This window comes from Melozone crissalis, unplaced genomic scaffold (assembly GCF_028551555.1).
Source record: "Melozone crissalis strain CALT ecotype California unplaced genomic scaffold, PUWL_Pcris_2 ptg000014l_1, whole genome shotgun sequence".
Lineage (NCBI taxonomy): Eukaryota > Metazoa > Chordata > Aves > Passeriformes > Passerellidae > Melozone > Melozone crissalis.
The window spans coordinates 6,572,780-6,592,043 of NW_026535792.1; the positions used below are offsets into that span (position 1 = coordinate 6,572,780).

At 41.1% G+C, this 19,264-nt stretch overlaps 1 protein-coding gene across 1 annotated transcript in view; it reads left to right on the plus strand.

Moving 5' to 3' along the window:
• The window catches only part of AKAP13 (A-kinase anchoring protein 13), a 159,455-nt gene that overhangs the window by 36,502 nt on the left and 103,689 nt on the right, over positions 1-19,264 (plus strand). Inside the window, exons 4-5 of the mRNA XM_054272927.1 lie at positions 1,707-2,003; positions 10,865-11,048. Of these exons, the coding sequence (XP_054128902.1) occupies positions 1,707-2,003; positions 10,865-11,048 (481 nt within the window). The remainder of the gene's footprint in view (positions 1-1,706; positions 2,004-10,864; positions 11,049-19,264) is intronic.

The window sequence follows — 19,264 nt, forward strand, 5'->3', positions numbered from 1 at the left end:
TCCCTTGAGCATTTGGGGCTTTTACTGTGAGGATGAGCAGAATCTGTGAATGGGTTCCATCTGGGCAGCTGAGTACTAATACAATAATGTATTAGAATGCACATGCAGTATTTTCAAAGCAGTAGAAGTTCTTCCTACCCCTATTCTTCAAAACAACAAAACTAGTAAATCTACTCCTTCGGCTTTCATATCATCCTCTTGCTAATAGGTATCTGGTGCTGGAAGGAAAGTCTTCTCACCTTTCAGCTTCAGAGCATCCTGGTTGTATTTGGGCAGTTGCAGCAACATCCCTGTGTGTTTTCCTCCCTTTCTCCACTTGCCTTTGATACCTTTCCAGCTGCATTTGCTCTCCTTAGGAAGCCACAGCCTCATCTCTGACAATTTTGGTGTTACCAGCAGTGTCCTAATAGCAGTTTTGACCTTTCAATTAACTTCAGGATTGCCTCTTTCAGAAGACAAAATCTGTACAGATGCCAGAAGCCTCAGAACAGATTTGTGAGGTTGGCTGAAAGACCATGAAGATTAGGGACATATTTTCCCTTTTGTCAGGGAAATCAACAGCAAAAGGCCCCAACAGAAGAAGGAAACTTTCCCACTGACCACAAATAGGGGCTTAAATTGAGTTTTCAAGGCTTTAAAAATAAATCGTCATTTTGTATTTAATTAATCAGGGTTTCGTGAATGTGGTAGTATGTTGAGGTCATGGGCAAAAAAAAGCTTTTCCAGTAATTAGTGCAGGGTCCATGCTGTTCTGGCAAAAACAGCCATGACGTCAGTCTGAGGCTGGAACAAGAAACTGTACCACACAGTGAACTTGAAACACAAACCTTATTATTGAAGGGGCATGTCTGACAACTACAAGTTCTGGTTGTGTTGGACACATAGTATATTTTTCCTTTTAAAATTCCCAAAAGGTGTTTGGTTTGGTTTGCTGTTTGGGTTTTTTTTCTCCTCAAGTTTCTGAGTCAGTGAAATTGCTGCCATGCCTCCTTTCTCCCGTTTCCCTGTCCTAAATAAATAATGAAATTACCAGACTTCCAACCCTGCTGTTTTGTAAATATGGAAAGTGGCCATTTCCATGTTTTTATTTAGCAGAAGCAGCTTAGTTTTTAGTTTTGTTGTGTGAACCCAAATGCGAGGGGCAGGTGCAGCAGTGAGCACACACAGGGCGTGCCCAGGCAGGTCTTGCTCTGGTAGCCATGTAGACCTTTGTGTTAGGTGAAATTTCAGTGTTTTCAGTGCAAGCCAAGAATTGTGACAGCATTTGGAGTATGTAGTTTTGCAACACTCAGATTCAAGTTTCTGATGAGTTATTAGTGTCCTGTGGAGCTGGAGAAGAAAAAATTTGTCCATATTACCTGGCTTTAGGTATGTTAGCAAAATCTTTTACTTGAATTACTTAAGACTTGTCAGATTGCTTGTGGCTGTATATAAATAGCCTGGGTGGCTTATAGTTCTTAGCTTATACTGGGACAGAGAAGAGTTATACATATTTTCCTTTTCAAATCTATAAGAAATACTAATCTCTGATGATACATATAAATTCCAAAGACAACGTTATTTTAGAGTTGTGACCCTCAGTAACTTGGTCTTATTTGATTTAATGCAAAGAGTGTGTATGTGTCACAGGAGTTGCTCAGTTGTGTTTCCTAAGCCCATGCAATTTTTCTTTTTTTTTTATCATTTGTCTGAATTTTGTTTTGCAGGCCATGACTGCTGTGAGACAGTGAAGGTGGCACTTTGTGCCTCTAGAGAAGGTCACCCCGTTCTGGTTGTGGCAGAGGAGAGTTTCCAGTTTGTCCAGGATGAAGCCTACGATGCCGCCCAGTTTCTGGCCACCTGTGCTGGCAACCAGCAGGCGCTGAATTTCACACGGTTCTTGGACAGGTCACGGCCACCAGCTGCAGACGTGGACTTTCTGGATGAGAAAGTGGCCTTGGCATTTCGACACCTGAAGCTGCCGGCAGAATGGAACGTGCTGGGAGCAGACCAGTCCCTGAGCGGTGAGGATTGTGGGGCACAGTGGGATTTGCAGGTTGGGAGGGAGGTGAAAAGCCTGGGAGAAAGGGTTCCCTGCCTTGGGAACTGCCATGTACCTTCTCTATGCTCAGAGAGGGGATGTGATGTCCATCCACATCCCATATCTTGCCCTTCAGCCTCCTTAAAATATGTGAGGTGTATAAAATATACCTTACATATATAAAAAATCAATTATTTTATATAAAATATACCTTACATATATATATAAACATAATACTTTATATAAAATATATAATTTTTATATAATTAAAATTAGAAAAAATTAATTATAAAATTATAATAATTGTATAAATAATATATAATATATAACACCTTTATAAACAATATAAATTTATTATAAAATTATAATAAGCATATAAGATTTTATATAATTAAATTTATAATAAAGTATATAGAATTCTATTTTATATAGAATATATAAAATATATAAAATCTAATTTATATAAATTATGTTATATAATATTTTTATGTATTATATATGAAATATAGTATATAAGAATATATTATATATATATATATATATATATATATATATATAAAATATATATGATCATAACTCATGATTTCTCCTGCTCTTCTCTTATGAAATAGCATGAGCTGACAGTCAGTATTTTCACATATAGCCTGAAAATGTTTTTTTTGTGTGTGTAACAATGGCATGTGTATCAGCATAGTGCTGTATGCTGATAGAACCCTGTGTGTGGAATATCTGATGCTCCTGGAAATATCCCTGTGCCAGGAATTTGGCACGTGTAGTAAATGTTGGTTGTATAGCACAGGTGCAAAATGACTGTGACATGAAAAATACATGTGGTTGTTCTCGGAGAACTTGAGGCTCTGGCCCTGAGGGTTTATATCACATCCGTGGTTGTACACAGGATGGGTTAACACTGCAGTTATCCAAAATAAGCCTGGACAATTTTGCAAATAAGGGAAGAGTGGGAAAACTTGACCTTTAACCACAGCAGTGAAGGCTACTGAGAGCTTATAAATAAATCCCAAGGCTGGCCCAAAGTCTCTGGGGGCTGCTGAAGCAGAAGCGCTGAGGTGTTCAGAGTGCTGTGGTGTGTCTGTGTCCTTGGAGTTCTGCCTCTTTTGTCACAAGGGGGTAAAAGGAAGCACACGTGGGACTAGGAGACTACTTCCAGTATGTACAAATCCTTGCTGTAAATTTCCAGGGTATTTTGGCAAACAGTTTCACTTCAGGAATGTGACTCTGAGGCCTCTGTTATCTTTTATAAGATGCAGTGGCACAAACACTTGAATAGGGCTGGGATGTGACTTGCTCAGTTCTGCTCACTGCAGCAGGGTTTTCCACAGGAGATTTTCCTGCTTTGTTTTCTCCAGCTTGCTGACTGCTTTTGTAAAGCTCAATGCAAGGACAGACAATTCCTTTGTTAGCAGACATTGAAATATTTGATCATATTTAATGGCTCCTTGATAGAAATTCAGCAGCTGTCATACGTTTACAAGGAGACAACACTTCTTTTCCTCTGTGTAGAAGTGACTGATGTTTCTTTCTGCATTTGAAAAGTGTTGTGATAATGCAGACATTTCTGATTTAAGTGATGTAAATATGGTCACAGAGATCTTAACAAAAACTTTGAAAAACTTTGAAACTGAATTGTTGTTGATTTTGCAGGAAGGCTGAGATCTGTTTTTTTGTGGGTTTTTTTTGTTTTGTTTTTTTGTTGTTTTTTGTTTTTTGGGTTTTTTTTGTTTTTTTTTTTTTAACTTTGATTATTCTTTGGAAAATCAGCACTTAGGGAAACCAGGCCATAAGATTTACATTGGTTTGCTTGTGTGTCTGGAAGTTGTGGTTATGTAGGACTCTGTATGTTAATGGACTTGTGGAGTGAGAAGGGGGAGCTCTGTAGTGCCAATTTCTTTAACTCTTGATTGTTTTGGCATCTTGTGGTGAGGTGTTCATTGGTAGAAGTGTATAAATAAAATGTCACTAAATGCAAATTTAATTCAAGAATATTAGTGCTGTAAAATATGTTCCTTTTTGTTAGAGACAGAGTTATCTGGTAGTTTTTTTGCAGGGAGATATTTACACATGGGGAATTTGGGGAAATTTTTTGTGATTGTGACAGGTAGGATTTGCATGCAGAAGCGTCCTTTTGGTCATGAAACTGTGGGATGGAAGAGATGCCCCTGGTTTATGATGGAGCGCCAGATTAGAAAAACCTCAGTGCTAAAATATAGCACCCTTCTACTGGTGCTTGGGTGTTAATTTGTGTGTGGGAGAGAGAAAAGCACTGCAGAGATTGCACTGTAGGAGTGTTTGAACAATTAGGCACATTCTGGCCAGTGCCTGCAGTGAGGACACCCTGTCCTGCCCTGCTTCACTACCTATGAACAGCTACTGCAATTCATGCTTCACATTTCCCTAAATGTCAGCACCAGATAACTTCAAATAACCTTCTCGAAGGAGAAAATACTACAGAAAAGAGAACAAAAGGAAATGTCAGATCCCTTCTTGAAAGATGTTTAGTGCTGCCTCTGAGCTGGCACGTCTCTATGGGCTCTTGTGGGCTGGAAACAAAACGCTGCTGTTCAGCAAAACCTCTGAAGGCAGGAGCGAGCTGGGAGCCTCCAAGTGCCACAGCCTGATGGGGAAACTGCTGCTCACAGGAGGCTGCTGTTGTCAAACACGCTCAAAGGTCCATTTTCAAAGGCCTGAAGTAGAAATCTAACTTTTGCAAAAGTCAGGAAGTAATGGCTTTCTGCAGGCAGAAGCTGGGTACAAGATCTACCGCTGAGCACAAATCCAGCCTGAATTTTGAGGAGGGGGTGGCTTTGTGTGGAGGCTTTTGCCTGCAGCCAGCCCTGGCCAGGCTTTGAGCAGAGGGCAGGGAGTTCAGTGCTGTCTCCCCAGAGGGCAGAGAGGCTGCTGGAAGTTTCATCACCCGCCTCAGTCTCCCTGAGGCTGTTGAACTCATCTGCTGTGTCACTGAACAGACACAGAACTGGGGATGGGAGCACCCAGGATAGCTGACATACGAGGTGCTTGGGCTCCATTCCCTTGCTGGCACTGGCAGAGTGTACTCAACATTTGGTGAGATGAAATGAGAAGCAGAAAAGAGCCCGGGACAGTGTGTGGCTGGGGAAGAGCACAGTACTTGAGACACAGCTGTGCTCTTCACCAATCATACACTGTCCCTCCACAGCAAGCAGTTCCTGAGCCCTGCTCTTAGTTATCTATCTGTATGAGCTCCAATGGCATCCACAATTTCAGAATATCCATAATTAAGGATTAGTCTTGTTACTGTGGTATTCCAAACACAGCATTTCTTTCAGGTGCCATATAATCATGGCTGTCTTAATAATTACAAGTGCACTGTAACTTTCTAAAGAACATAGTTGTTACTGCTGTCAAAAGTGGGGCTATTTACTGTTCTCAGTGGCATTTAAAGGCAGCTATTTAAATGGAACAGATTGTTACACTTTATGTCTAGAAATCAAAATTTAATATGTATCCTGAGGATGTATGCAATGTAAATATAGGACTGTGATGTTCTATTTTAAATTACTGAAGGGAAAATAAGCTAACTAGAAAACCACAACTGAATATTTTGAGGTATGAGTAATGATTATGGCTTGTTTATGTTGTAGTGGGGTAAAAAAAAGGAGAAAAAAAATAGGGAGGATCTGAGGCTCAGGTATGAAAAACTTGGAGAGCTTGATTGTATCACTAGTAAACAGATCACTTTCAAAATAACTTGGGAGTAATATTCTGACAAAACCTTTGAGGAAACAGTCTTTCCATTTTGCTTATTAAAAGTGAGCGGTGAAACCCAGAGCTGTGGTTGATTTTTGGTTGTGTGAGCCTTCTGAGGTGATGCTTCAGGAGCTGGTTGATGTTGGCAGAAGTCTGCTGTGATCACCATGATATGGAGCAATTCCCCTGGGAGTGTGAGGACTGCTGTGAGATAGTGAGCCAGCTTTTCAAGGAGATAACCAGGAGACAATCAGATTAGATAGAACACTTAACTGATTGCAGTTACTGATGTGTTGAATATGTAGAGCTTCCCAGAAGTGCTCTGGGACAAACGTGGTCCTTCAATAAGAACTGTTTGTGTAATTAAACTCCATGACCTCACCAGGTGGGAGGTGAGTATAGAGGGGGACTCTCTGCCCTGGTTTGAAATAGTCTGAATGATTATGGGTTTAATAGCTTCGGTTTCAAATAGTTTGAATGATTATGGGTTTAATAGCTTCATGTACAAAACCAGTAGGATTTCAATGTACAGGACAACATGAGAGTCTCACCAGGAATAGAGATCATGAATTGTGGTGTTTGTTTTTTTTTTTTTGCATGAAAGGAGAATGTCATAAAAAAAATCCATCTTATTTTAAACAAAAAATCCTAAAAAACCTTTTAAAAACTTTCAGAATTTGATTACTAGTACCTAGTCTTTTTTCCCATGGGAGGATGCTAAAGTTATGCTACTGATGATGTATTTCAGACATGAAGCTTTAATCTGTTCATCTGCTGCACTCTTGTTATAGTTTCTCTTGGAACCCTTTCAATGTAATAGTTACAGGTGTTCTTTTGGTTGGGTTTCATGTCCTTTCCAGTCTGCTGCTCAGCTTCTGTGCTCTCTGATAAAGGATGGCATGGTATAAATCAACAGGATCTGTTCAGTGCCAACAGCACAAAGTGCTCTGTTCAGCAGCAGTCCTTGATAAGATGTAAAAAGCCTTTTCCATACCTAAATTTAGTGCCCTCTGCAGTGGAAAATGGGAAGCAGAAAGCAATTCTTGTTCAGACAGCATCAGAAATGTGCTGCTCAAAACTGAGATGTATCCTTTATTCTGTGGCCGAGAAATTGTTGGCATGAGAATATTCCTGTTCCCTTTGATATTAGCAGGAACAGGGACATGGAGATCTTTTGGTGTACTTTGAAAAATTTCTTGTTTATGGGATTAAGAAAGGAGTTACCCACACATCTTTTTATTAACTGAGCTCATAACTCCAAACACAACATCTTTGCCTTGACCTTTCTGCAGGGCAGTTGTCTGCTGGAGCCTTCCTCGAGGACCTCAGTGTGAGGTGGCAGCTTGGTTCTGGGATTCTTTACCCTTGCTTCTCAAGGATTGATCTGAGCAGTGAGAACATTTCCAGCAGAAAGCAAGATTTTGGGGCCAGATGTGATGGTAGATTTCCAAATTGCTGAGTGTACATGAGTTTGGGTGAGAACCAAGTAAAGGTCATGAGCTCAGGAAGACAAAGCAATGCTACCCCACTCCATGGCTGGCTCATGAGATGTCTCAGGGCATGGAGCATAAACTGAGCATTAGGTATAGGCTACTCTATCTGGAGAGTTATTTTTAAAAAGGAACAGTAATTTTTGTGGGGTTTTTGTTATTTAATCAGGTTTAAAATGAAAGTTTTTACTTAATGTTCTTGGGCATGTCATAGCCAAAGTTTTTTTTTCCCTTTAGTGCTTATTTGTTTTGTGCTAATAGCACCTTAAACCTTAATCCTTTACTATTAGCAAAGTACATATGACAGTCTTCTATGGAAATTTGGTCCTCAGTTGTGCAGATAAACTGTCTGTTCATGTATCACAGCAGAAAACAATTACACAGAAATAATATGTTCAAAGTCTTGTGTTTTGCCAGCTGGACTAGAGTACCCTGCCATTATGGGGCAATAATCATATGTTTCAACTCTTGCCTATTACTAGGAAACGAGAAAGGAACAAAACAGTCTTGGCCTTTTCAGTATCGTGTGTCTTGTATTTCCACAATTTCCTAATTACCAGGAGCTTCTTGTTGACATTCAAACGACAGCCATTTTAAGACAAGGAGCTCTTGCTTGGTATGTGGTAGGAGAAGGGGCTCTGGCTTCTGCATGTTAAATGTGTGGGATGTGTTTCCATCTTTCATGTGTGGGACATTTTGCACCATGACAAGATCATAAAATCATTGCCTGGATTTCCAACATTTTGTGTGACAAGCTTCATCCCTTCAAAGGCAGGAAGACTGAAGGGATCTGTCTCCTTCCCCTCTCCATCCAGCAAAATGTCCATACATGATGCAGACCAGCTCTTGTCTAGTTCTGAGCAACACCAGACACCAACAGATGTATTTTCATTATATATTAGTAGTTAATCCAGCCCACAGATGGCACATGCCTTTTTAACTGTCACCGTGCAAGTTTTGCACACTCCAGAACCTTCCAAAGCCATTGCCTGGGGCCCCTGCAGTTGTTGGATGTACAGCACTTTGTCTCTTTGCTGCCATCATCTGTGCCCATCTGTTAGGGTGGCCTCGTGCCAGGTTCTGTGTCAGGCAGAGCCTTCCAAAAGTGGATGGTGAGGCTGTGTGTTTAATATGCTCTGGTGGCAGCACGCCACCTCTTCTCGTACAGATCCTGTGTGCACACTGTCACTGCCCAAAGGCATCAGGGCAGCGCCACGTTCACCTCAGCTGCATCTGCAGACACCTCCAGCCACGCTCTGGAGCTGCCCTGTGCACTGATTAGAGGAGATAGAGGAGATCGTTTCAACAGAACAGGGGAGATTTCTCAGAAGGTGCAGTCCTATCAGAAGATTGGGACAACTGGGGAGGCATTGTGACAACTGGGAGGGGCCATTTCATCTTTGGACATGTGAGACAGAGAGAAGCACCCATTTGGCTCAGGGACAAGAGGAATATCTGCCTGCATCTTGTAGAACTCGCAGTTGGCAGTGTGTATTTAGTGGTGAACCATGAGCTGGTGAGCAGAAGATGCTTGTCCCTGTTGGTAATGCTCTCAGCTGCAGGAGGAGGAAACATTTTGGTCCAGGGATCTGTGCTTATGCTTTGCAGGTCTGCACTGCTCAGCTCTGTGGCAAGATTGTTCTGGTTAGGAAGATGATTTTCCCTTTCAACAAAGCAGCCATAACAGGAGATCCCATGTGAGAACAGAACATGGTCAGACCGGTGCAACACTTTCTTTATTTGGATGGCAGTTGTTTGCTCTGTTTTTGTGCCTCCTGCATCTCTGTAGGAAGAATTACACCACAATAATTATGTTTGCTCTGCCAGTCAGTGTACAGGTAGTGTGGGAGCTTTGTGCATGTACAAGTTCTTTGAGTAAAACATTGGGTATTTGCTTTGACTCTGAAAAAGTCCTGTCTGTATCCACATTTTGCAGCCTCATCAGTACCGTTTATTCTGTCTCTGTCTGTATGCTGTGTTATTTTACATTTTTCTTTAAATCCAGGGTGGCAACCATTGATTAACCTCCATGTTGTGCTATTTCTAAATCATTACGCTCTGTAACATTTATTACCCAGATCCTTCTCATTACTTAGCCAAAGGCTGAGAATTTGTCTCTGGGAGAGCTCAGCCATTCCCTTTTCTCTGATCAGCTGGAACCTCCATTCAGACACACTCGTGTATTCAGGGCAGCTCGGTTTTGCTTTACGGTAATCAAGAGGAGGTTAGGGGGAAGACTTGGTTTGTAGCCCAGAGACCTAATTTGGAGTCATTCAGAAGAGAAGTGGTGCCAGAAAGCCTTTGGTTCGTGCATACAGATTAGTTCTTCAGAATTGGATCCAGAAAGTTGTGAAAAATTGTGTGTGAGGCAGTGGAGAACTGCCCATTTTTGCTTTGTTTTGTTTTTCACCAAAGGTCTTAATGATGTCCCTAAAGTAAGTAAATAAGCAAGAAGAACAGCAGCACTTTGAAGAAGTGACTTCTCTTCTTCTTAAAGAAAAAATACAAAATTAAATCCTAAAGCTATTATGTGCATGCATTTTAAAACCTGTTGTATAGATTTGGCTGGAACCCAAATTAATAACCCAATAAATCATTCCTGTGATATTAAAGGGTTTATACCAAGCATGCTCATTGGCATGGCATTCTAAGACCCAGTTGGTGCTTTTATATTGTTGTTGCTGTCAGTCAATACTAAAATCCTTTGTTAATTAAAAGAACAAATTTTTATTTCTTGCAGTTTTTTTAACCCAAATGCTTTTGCCTTTCCTACAGAAATAACAAGCTTTGATCTGCAAATGCTGTATTTCAGCAGTGCATCTGGAGCTCATTTCTGGTTAAAGCTTTTCAGAGCATCATTCTAGTGCTGCAGCTTTTGGAGTAGGGGGTTATTTTTCTGAGATGAAAGCTCAGGCTCTAGAGTGAGTTTTACCAAATTAGAAGATCACAGTTATTAAATACAAAAAGCATCAGTGGAGATTGGTAGTTTATAAATGCTGCTACTCAGAATGACTGAACTACTGTATTAAGCTGGGAAAAGCTGGTCTGAGGTAATCAAACCAGGAAAGAAAACCCTTGCAATTTTTTTTTTTTTTTTGTCTATATGAATTTTAAACAGTTCTTTTTTATAACTGCTTTGGATATGTGCATCAAATGTAATTTTTTTTTTCATTATGCCGTGGGATAAATCAGCGTCCCGTTAGGTAACAAAAGTTGTCCGTCCCTAAAACCTGGTCCTGGTTTTGTGAGGAGAAGGTTTGGACATCCAGGAAAAGCCACCTGACCACATTTCTGTTTGGGAGTGCTGGAGCTTGGTGGCGGCTATGGCTGTTCAGGAAATGGTGGGGTTTTCACATTGACTTCTGTGGTCAATCTCAGCATGAGAGGTCCTGAGCACTCCCAGCCCCACCAAACCATGTCCCTCACTTTACGACTGGTGTCTCCTGCACATTGGCAGCCAGGCTGTTTTTCCAGGTGCTGCAGGTTCCTTTGGGCTGTCATCTCCATGCCAGCCGACGTGTGGTGGAGCTGGGATGTGGGCATATAACATTTCCCCTAACCCACAAGCCTACAAATTCCCATTTCTTTCTGTCTTTTCCTGCCTTCCCAGAGAACATCCCTCGGGAGACACTGATGCATTTTGCGGTCAGGCTGGGTCTGCTGCGCCTGACGTGGTTTCTGCTCCAGCAGCCGGGTGGAAGAGGAGCTCTCAGCATCCACAACAACGAGGGGGCAACGCCTGTCAGCTTGGCCTTGGAGAGGGGTTACCAGAAGCTGCACCAGCTCTTGACAGAGTAAGGATGATTTGGTGGTTCCTCCGCTGGTTTTCCGTTCTCTACCATGCTTGGCTTTGCTGTACGTTACCACTCAGTGGTGTCTGAGTGCTATATTCTGTCCTTAAAGGCAATTTTGGTGTAATTTTGCTTTTACCATTCTTGCTAGCAGCAGTCCTGAGGGTTTAGGGGAAATGGAATAATTTTTTGGGGGTGTTTCTTATTGCTCAATATTTGCTTCCAGCTGTCATGTAAAGTCCAAAGTGAGTCACTGTAATATTGACTAATTAATACAAATCTTATGCAAACACAAATGAAAAAGCTTTTCTTCAAGCAAGCACAACTGCCCAAAAGAGGGAAGCTAATAGGCATTATGGTGGTAGTGGACTGTTGTATTTTACTTTTTAGAGAGGGAGTTTTTTAGTTAAATAAAATAGTGATCATTATATTAAAATAAGGCAGCATCTTGAGATGAATAGGCATTTTACTAGTGTAGCTTAAAAAAAAGCTAAGAATTACTGCAAATATTTAAAGGAGAACAGAATATTTAACAGAAACAGATCTGTTGTAAATGGCCTTGAGAAAAAGCCAGGTCTTAGAACACATAGCAAGTAACTAGTGGCATGAGCTTTTATTGCACTGCTTTACAAGGAATCCTTTGGAAGATGGCGAGTTAGTTTTGAGCAGCAAATGTTTGGAGATCTAGCTTTAATAGCTGAAGCTAATAAAGACAAAGAGCTTAAAAAAATCTCAAGGGGGCTGTTTGTATAGGAGAAAAGATTTAGTCTCCGTGTGTGTTATTCTGATGCATGGTTCTCTTAAGCTTTGTTATAAACTTTGTCTTTCTGAATTGATTTCTCAGATACTTGGAGTTTATGTTGAATGACCCAGTGTCATGTTTAGGAGTCTGCTGTGTTGTCCATATTATCACGCAACGTTCCCTGTTAAAGATTGTAAATTACTCTGCTTTCTGTAGTTATTGGGTGTAGTATTTTGGGGCAGAAAATGTGATCTGTATTGCTGAAGTGATTGCATTTAAGTTTTATCCTTAAATTCAGGCAGCCACTTGGAAAGTGAGGGTGAAGGAGAAGGTGCAGGGTGGGATGGAACCTATACCCAAATATTTTCCTGCCACCTTTGCTGGCATCAATACAGAAAGGATGACAGTGTTACATTATTCTCCATCAAGATCAGTCATACTGTGAAAACACAACTATCTTTCAGGCTATATTGTAAAAATGGGATGTGTAAATTCATCCTGTAACTGCAACAAGGTTCTCCAAGGTGAGACTAACCACATTAACAGGCTTTACATACTGGCAGGAAGCTTAAGCTGGCCAAAACTTGATTATAGAGCTCACCGCAAATACTGCAGCGCTAATGGGAGTAGAGCTGGTAATTTAAATAAAAATGGGAAGTAAACAAAACTATTACAATAGCTATTCATGTATTTGGTGAAGTTTTTCACAACTGGCTCCAGTTTTGGAATGGCAGTTCTCATCAGCTGAATGAAGAGAGGACTGGGATTCCATGACATTGTCCTGTGTCATTGGACTTAAGGAATGCTGCTGGCCCAATCCATGGAATTTTTCTGATGACCTTTGCAATTTGTCTTTGAAAGTAAGACACAAGCAACTGCAGACTATCAAGGTCCCAATTCCTGTTCTTCTTGGTATATCCTTAAACTGTTCTTTTTGGTTTGTTTTCCTCTTGGACTGCTGTGTGGAAATACAATGTATAAACATCTGACCATGCCACAGGTCCCCTGACTTTGAGAACTCTTCTATTCCCATGAAGCCCTAAAAACAGAAATCCATGGATACTGGAAATCCTGGTTCCCTTTCTCAGTGCATGGGGTGGTGATGGAGTATTGTGATGTGACATTGGGACTGACTGGAGCAGTGACATGGGGATGGCCACAGCCCTTCCCCGCAGGAGAGAGATGGTGTAAAAACAGCCACACCTTGATTCCCCAGCAGTGACTTTTTTTATTTTTTTATTACGGTGAGTATTTTATGCCATAAGATAGGATCAAGACTTGCAAGTCCCTATTGGGAGGAGAAATACTGAGCTTCAAAACACAGAAAATTCCGTGAAGAGAGCAATTGTCATTTTTGTGCTGTCAAAACACAAAGGACACTGTACAACCTCCTTTCTGCACTCTGCCTGGGCTCACACTGTATAATCCATGCACACAAATTTGGCACACAGCTCGTCCCACTCAGCAAAACACAGAGCAGCAACGCATGTTAGTGAGGGCCCCTACAAAGGAGTCATTATTTTTACAAGTAATTAAACTGCACTGTGCCAAATAAATTAATGCAGTGTGTTTTGTGATGCATTATCCTTGGGGGGAATTTATTGTTCTCTCGCTTGCTAATTTGCAGGACCCTCCATTTTACAATAATTCTTCCAGCCAGCATTGGGAAGGGGTGAAATTCTGCCATAATTAGGATACAATCATTAAAGAGCAGACATAAAACCTTCTCCGTTGTTGTTTTGCCTTGGTTTGTCTGCAAAGCAGCTTGATTCAGCTGCAGTGTAAATATTTTTCTCAAAAACTAATTTCACTGTGACATTTTGAATTTCTCTTTATCTGATGGACTTTCCCTTCTCAGTTTTTGCAGTATTTCATGTAAAAAAAAATAAAAGATGCTTCCTATGTAAGTTTTCCATCCCTGGAAGTATTCTGCTCTGTGGTGGCGCTGTCTTTTCCTCCTCAGACAGGAAAGGTCTATGGGCTGGTTGTTTTGGAACCCAAACAAGGAGCTGTCACAGAGCCCATGTGGGTCACCAGGGATCAAGTGTCAATAGCAGCTTTCATTAATAAATATTCATATAATCAAATATTCATCATCAATAAACATCCATCAGTTGTATATCATTCCTGAGGGGACTTGTTTTATCTCCAAGATGAAAACTGTGCAGTAAACAGTGTCCTGTAGTGCAGATGGAATAGGATAGTGCAGAAGTACAGTAGTTTTATAGGGGTAAAATATATATATAAAGATTTATCTGTAAGGATAACTTTGGAAGTGACACAGTTTGCAAAGCCTCTGAGTTTCAACTAATTCCAGAGCGAACGGTCTGTGGTTGGAGCCTGTTTCTCCCCAGTGATGGAGCTGGGTGATGCTGGCTCTGGAGAGGCAGCACAGTCATTAACCAGGCTGGTGGAGCTCCCTGAGCAGCTGGACAGCTGCAGGGTGCAGGAGTTGGTGTTTCCCAGTGCAGTCAGGGCAGTAACACAATCCCCTGCCAGCTCCATGTTCTGCAGGGCTCTTGCAGCCGTGGGGAAAATGGCTTCAAGGCACGGGAGTGTGTGGGATTGCAGAGAGCTTGGAAGTGCTGCTTTGTAAAACATACAAACACTGACCTGGTTGCTGATTTTATTTCTGTCCAGTAACACTTCTTTCCCCAGCAAAGCCAAATGCTTGTAGTTCCTTCACAGCTGAGAGTGATTTATGTCCTCTGAGAAAGGGAAGCAAGAGAAAAAATAAAGCCCATTTAAAAAAAATTAAAATTGCATTTTTCTAATCCCTGCAAAGGGTTGCAACAGTCTCTGAGTTTTTTACTGTAAACTTTTTTTTACTTTTGTTGGTTTCTCTACTTTTTGCTTTAAGGTGTTTCTGCACAGCTCTGGGATTGCTCTTCCCTTCAGATTTCCTGGTAACAGTGAGGAGTCTCAATCTGTGAAATTGTAAATTAGTATAAGTCTGTATTTCCAAAGTTAAAATTATTTAACTAACACACATGAGGAATAACTCACTGGTAGCAGAAGGGTTTTGTGAATGTTTTTCAATCCATGATTATCACTTGCTATTGTTCTGATTTTACATAAGTAATTGGTGAAGTCTGGGCTGTCATCTCCATGGTGCCTCTCAAATAAGGATGCTTTTTCACTGACTTTACTTTTATAGCTAAATACACTTTTTGGCTTTTCTGAGCCAGAGCTGCAAGAGGGTTTGCCTTGTACGTCTTATTTTTTTTCATCCCAATTTAGCAGGGCCTTAAGCAAGTGTTTAATTTCAGAAATACACAGTTTATGTTCAGCAGAGTGTTTAGCATGATCTTAAAATCAGTCACATGGTATACATATATTATATTTCTGGCCAAGCAGAATCAGAGGCTGTAAGGTTTATTGAATTAGTGCTGATGTTTCTCCATCTGTTCTTCCACTCCAAACCAAGCAACAAATCCATTTGATGGCTGTTTGGGGAGCTGGGTCTGAGATATGGCTTGCTGTGGTGTGGCAGGAGAACAGTTGAACTGTATCTATAAGTGATGGCACAAGATTAATGTGTTAAGAGGGATTTAAAAACGTTAGAAGGGCGCTGGAAGAGGACTCAGAGTGAGATGTGTTGAGGAGATGCTGTTTAGCTGCAGACAGTAATCTGTCTGGAGCAGTGTGGGAGGGCCAGTGGTCTACAGGGTCTAGTTTTGTGCCTGTAGGATTTGCAGTTGAAACACCATCATTTAATAGCTTTTACATCATGATTAGAAAGATGTTGAGATGCTGTGGGTTTCTTCTGGCCACAGCAGAGGAGCAGACTGGGAGTGGGAGGATGGGGCAGCCAGGTGTAAACGCGGTGGAGCAGGAAGGGTTTGTGTTTCTCTCTTCCACCTACTCACCCCACATCAGCCTCCAACTTTTACTGACTTCCTCGTGTGTTCCCACATCCCTGTGAAGACTTTTCATTCTTTGGCTCCCTCCTCTCCTTTGCTTTGTGTGCAACCACCTCTGAATACAGAAGAGAGAGAAGGCTTAGTCTGTGTGATATTAATGTTTCTGTATTCCCACTTGGAAATTGTAGTCTGGGAGATCATGGAAACAGGCCTGTGAGGATGAGAAAGAAGAGATTTAGAAGAGATTTGAGAATATTTGCCAGGATATAAGAAGAAATTATTTTCTTTCCCCCAGCAATCCTGATCTGGAAGTGTTCCCAAAAACTAAAGGGGCCATAAGTGCTGGACAGCCTTGTATGGTTGGTAAGCGATTATGAGAGACCAACTCTGTTTCTGGATAAATTTAGAAAACGCAGATAAGTGGTTTCCCAGAACTGCTGGGATTTTGGCCTCAGGCATGGGCTAGCTGGGTTCCCAGTTAGGATGCTCATATTTAGTCTCTGGAGCAGATTTGCTCCAAGCAGTTACTGGGTTAGAGTTTGAGCAGATGATTGTAGAAGGAGTGTTTGTAATCTGCTGTGTCAGAGGCAGCCCAAGGCATGGCTTCTTCTCAGGGCTGTGTTGCAGAGCCAGTGGTCATGCTTGCTTGCAGCATGTGGAGATGTTTTCCAGACACAACTCTTCTTCCATATCACTTGTCCTGATCTGAGGTGCTGTTTTTAGCTGTAAACACTGCTTGCTGAAGTATTCTCCATGATGGTGCTTTTTTAATTTAAAATGCAACAAATGGCATCTGTTTTCACTCTTGAGTGTGTTTCATAGATTCACCCTAAATTATCTTTGTTTACTGATGAGTCTCCAGGTGGACATTGGGTTCTGTGTTGGACCTACAGCTCCACATCCTTAGCAGGATCCTTAAAGCATGTTAAATAATGCTCTGTTAAATAAAAAAAAAAATGGAAAATGGATTTAATAACAGTTACTCTTATAGAATGCAGATTGTACTTTTTGGCAGCTACAGTTGATAAGAGTTTGTAGCTGTATTCTTATACTTTTTAAATGTATAATTAACATTGGGGTCTAAGAAATATTTGGGTTCAGAGGTACAGACCTGTTGTGTTTGGAAATACTGGACCTGTTCCCTTAGCATATGTGCATCTGCAAACAACTGCTGAAGGACCAAGCCAGCTTTTCTCTCTATGATTTGCTGCTGTATAGTGTGTTGATCAATGAGAAGTTAGCATTATGTGTTTTGAATTGAGTTATTAAATATTTAATCTGATATTGAAGGATAGGTTATGCAATCCTGAATTCAGTTTGGTGTCAGAACCCACAACTGCAGTTCGTGTTTGTGTGAGGCACAGTAAGGGGTTAGTCATCATTTCTAGATCAGATGAATTTTTAACTCTTTCTTTCAGCATCAAAACTGTTCAAATTACTGAGCATTATGTAGGTTTTTCTTATATGAGAAACATACTTTCTTCTGCTTTCCTGGGGCATTTGGAACACTTGGAAACACCTGAAGTATGAATTCTGTGTTTATTAAATATCTTCCAAATTTGAAAATGTTTCATTTATTTAGCCCATTCTAGCATATGCTGGTGCATGTGTTTTCTGGGTCTCATATACAATGCAGATTTCTAAGATTGGTTTAAGTGCTGGTGACTGCATTGACTGTGGGTGCTGGGTTTTTCCAGGATTGTTGGCTTGATTTGAATTGCCTGTGCCATGGGCATGTTGCAAAATCACCACAAATCTTATCCCTGTAGGCACCTTTCCTTGTTTATCCCAGATCACAGTCTGTCTGATCTGGTATTTTCACTGTGATACCATAATAATAGTAATAAAAAGAATGTAAGATTAGAATTCAATTTAATTACATTTTTATTTACCTTACAGATAAGAGCATCTAAATTATGGCCTTTTCCTAGCTTTTCATGCAGCCATAATGGTATGGGCTTAGTTTAAATTTTTTTTTTTTTAATTTCCTTTTTTTTCATTTTTTCTTTGCCATGTGGATCTAGAGGCTGATGCTTTCAGAATAAACCCACAGCTGTTGCCAGGCTTGCAGTAAGATCCTAAAAGCTAGCAATGTTACTGAGCTTGTTTTGTTTCAGGTCAGAAATCTGGACAGGATATTCCCAGGAAATAACACCTTGAGTTCCCACACTGCCTTCCTCACCCCTTTGTAAAACTGTGGGATAGATCTCCCTGACATAAAGTTTTGCTTAACTCACTTAAGGTTTTTTCATTCATCTTCTGATCTCTTCCTCCCTCCTCTTCCTCTTCCTTGCAGCTCAAACCTTGTCTCTTGGTAGTGGCTGCTGCAAGCACCAGCACCTTGAATTTCACTCCCTTGTTATTGAGCAGTTTCTGCAGCTTTTGAGGCCAGGCAGAGCTTTTGATCAGGTGGTGGTTTGTTGTTTTTTTGGGGTTTTTTTGTTCTCCTTTTCTCACTTATCTTCCCTCTTGTTAAAAATCTCTCGCCCGTATCTGCCGGAAGCCAGGAGCCGTGCGGTGAGAGCTTTCCTTCCTTTTTCCGCTGCTCTCCTGCCAGATGAGGAGATTCAGCACACGAGTTCAGTGTAGCTCTGCTTTGAAAAGGGACCAGTCTACTTGGGCAGTGCTGGGAGGTTTAAATAAAAAACACTTCCTACTTACTGTCCATCCCAGCTGGGATGGGGCTTGGACCAACCTGGCCTGGCGGAAGGTGTCCCTGCCCATGTTGGGATGATCTTTAAGGTCCCTTCCCTCCCAAACCATTCTGTGATTCTGTGATTTATCATCTTGTCTTACATGCCAGATGGGCAGGAGGTGATCCTGTAGTTTCAGCCATCTAATCAGATCCCAGATGGAGTAGGAGAGTATTTTGAAGTATTTTTGCTTCTCCTCTCTCTCTGAAGTTGTCATCCTTCTCTAAGCCGCCTTTCTGCAGATGAAGGGTGGGCTGGTAGGTCTGTTCTTCATTTCAACCACAAATTTCCCTTCTGGGTTTCCCTTCATGGCACAGAAGACTAACCAGAGCTGGAGGACTTCTTCCAGGCTCTTTCAGGGCCCATGACATGGTTATGCAGAGGGGAGAGCTAGTGAACATTATCAGCCTTCTCAGGCAGTCCTTGCTTTTTTAACCAAGATACTTTCTTCTGTGAAACTTGAGCTCATAAATGTTTCTTACAAAATGTTCAGTTCACTGGTATCTGTTACGTATTTTGATGGGAAACTGTTGAAAAGGGAAGATGAGAAAGATTTGACCCAGGATGGTTAAATCTCATAAGAAGACAGATTTCCGTTGTTTCTGGCAAAGTGCAACAAAGTGGATTTTTGTGCTGAACAAAAGCAGATTTTCAAACTTCTTGAAGGCTGGAGTTTGTATACCTATTTTTGCTAATAAATCTTCAGTAAGTGTTTGCATATCTGTTTTTATCTCCTAGTAGAGCAGCTTGGATATGCAACCACTACAAAAATTCCAAGTCTGGACAAAATAAGCATCTTTCACAGCCAGGAAATAGAAAATGCGTAACACCAAAGCTTTTTTCCTGGAAGAAAGTGTGTTTTTATCATCTGTCAGTAAAACCCCGGACTTTCAGTGAGACATGCAGGAAAGGCGTGAACAG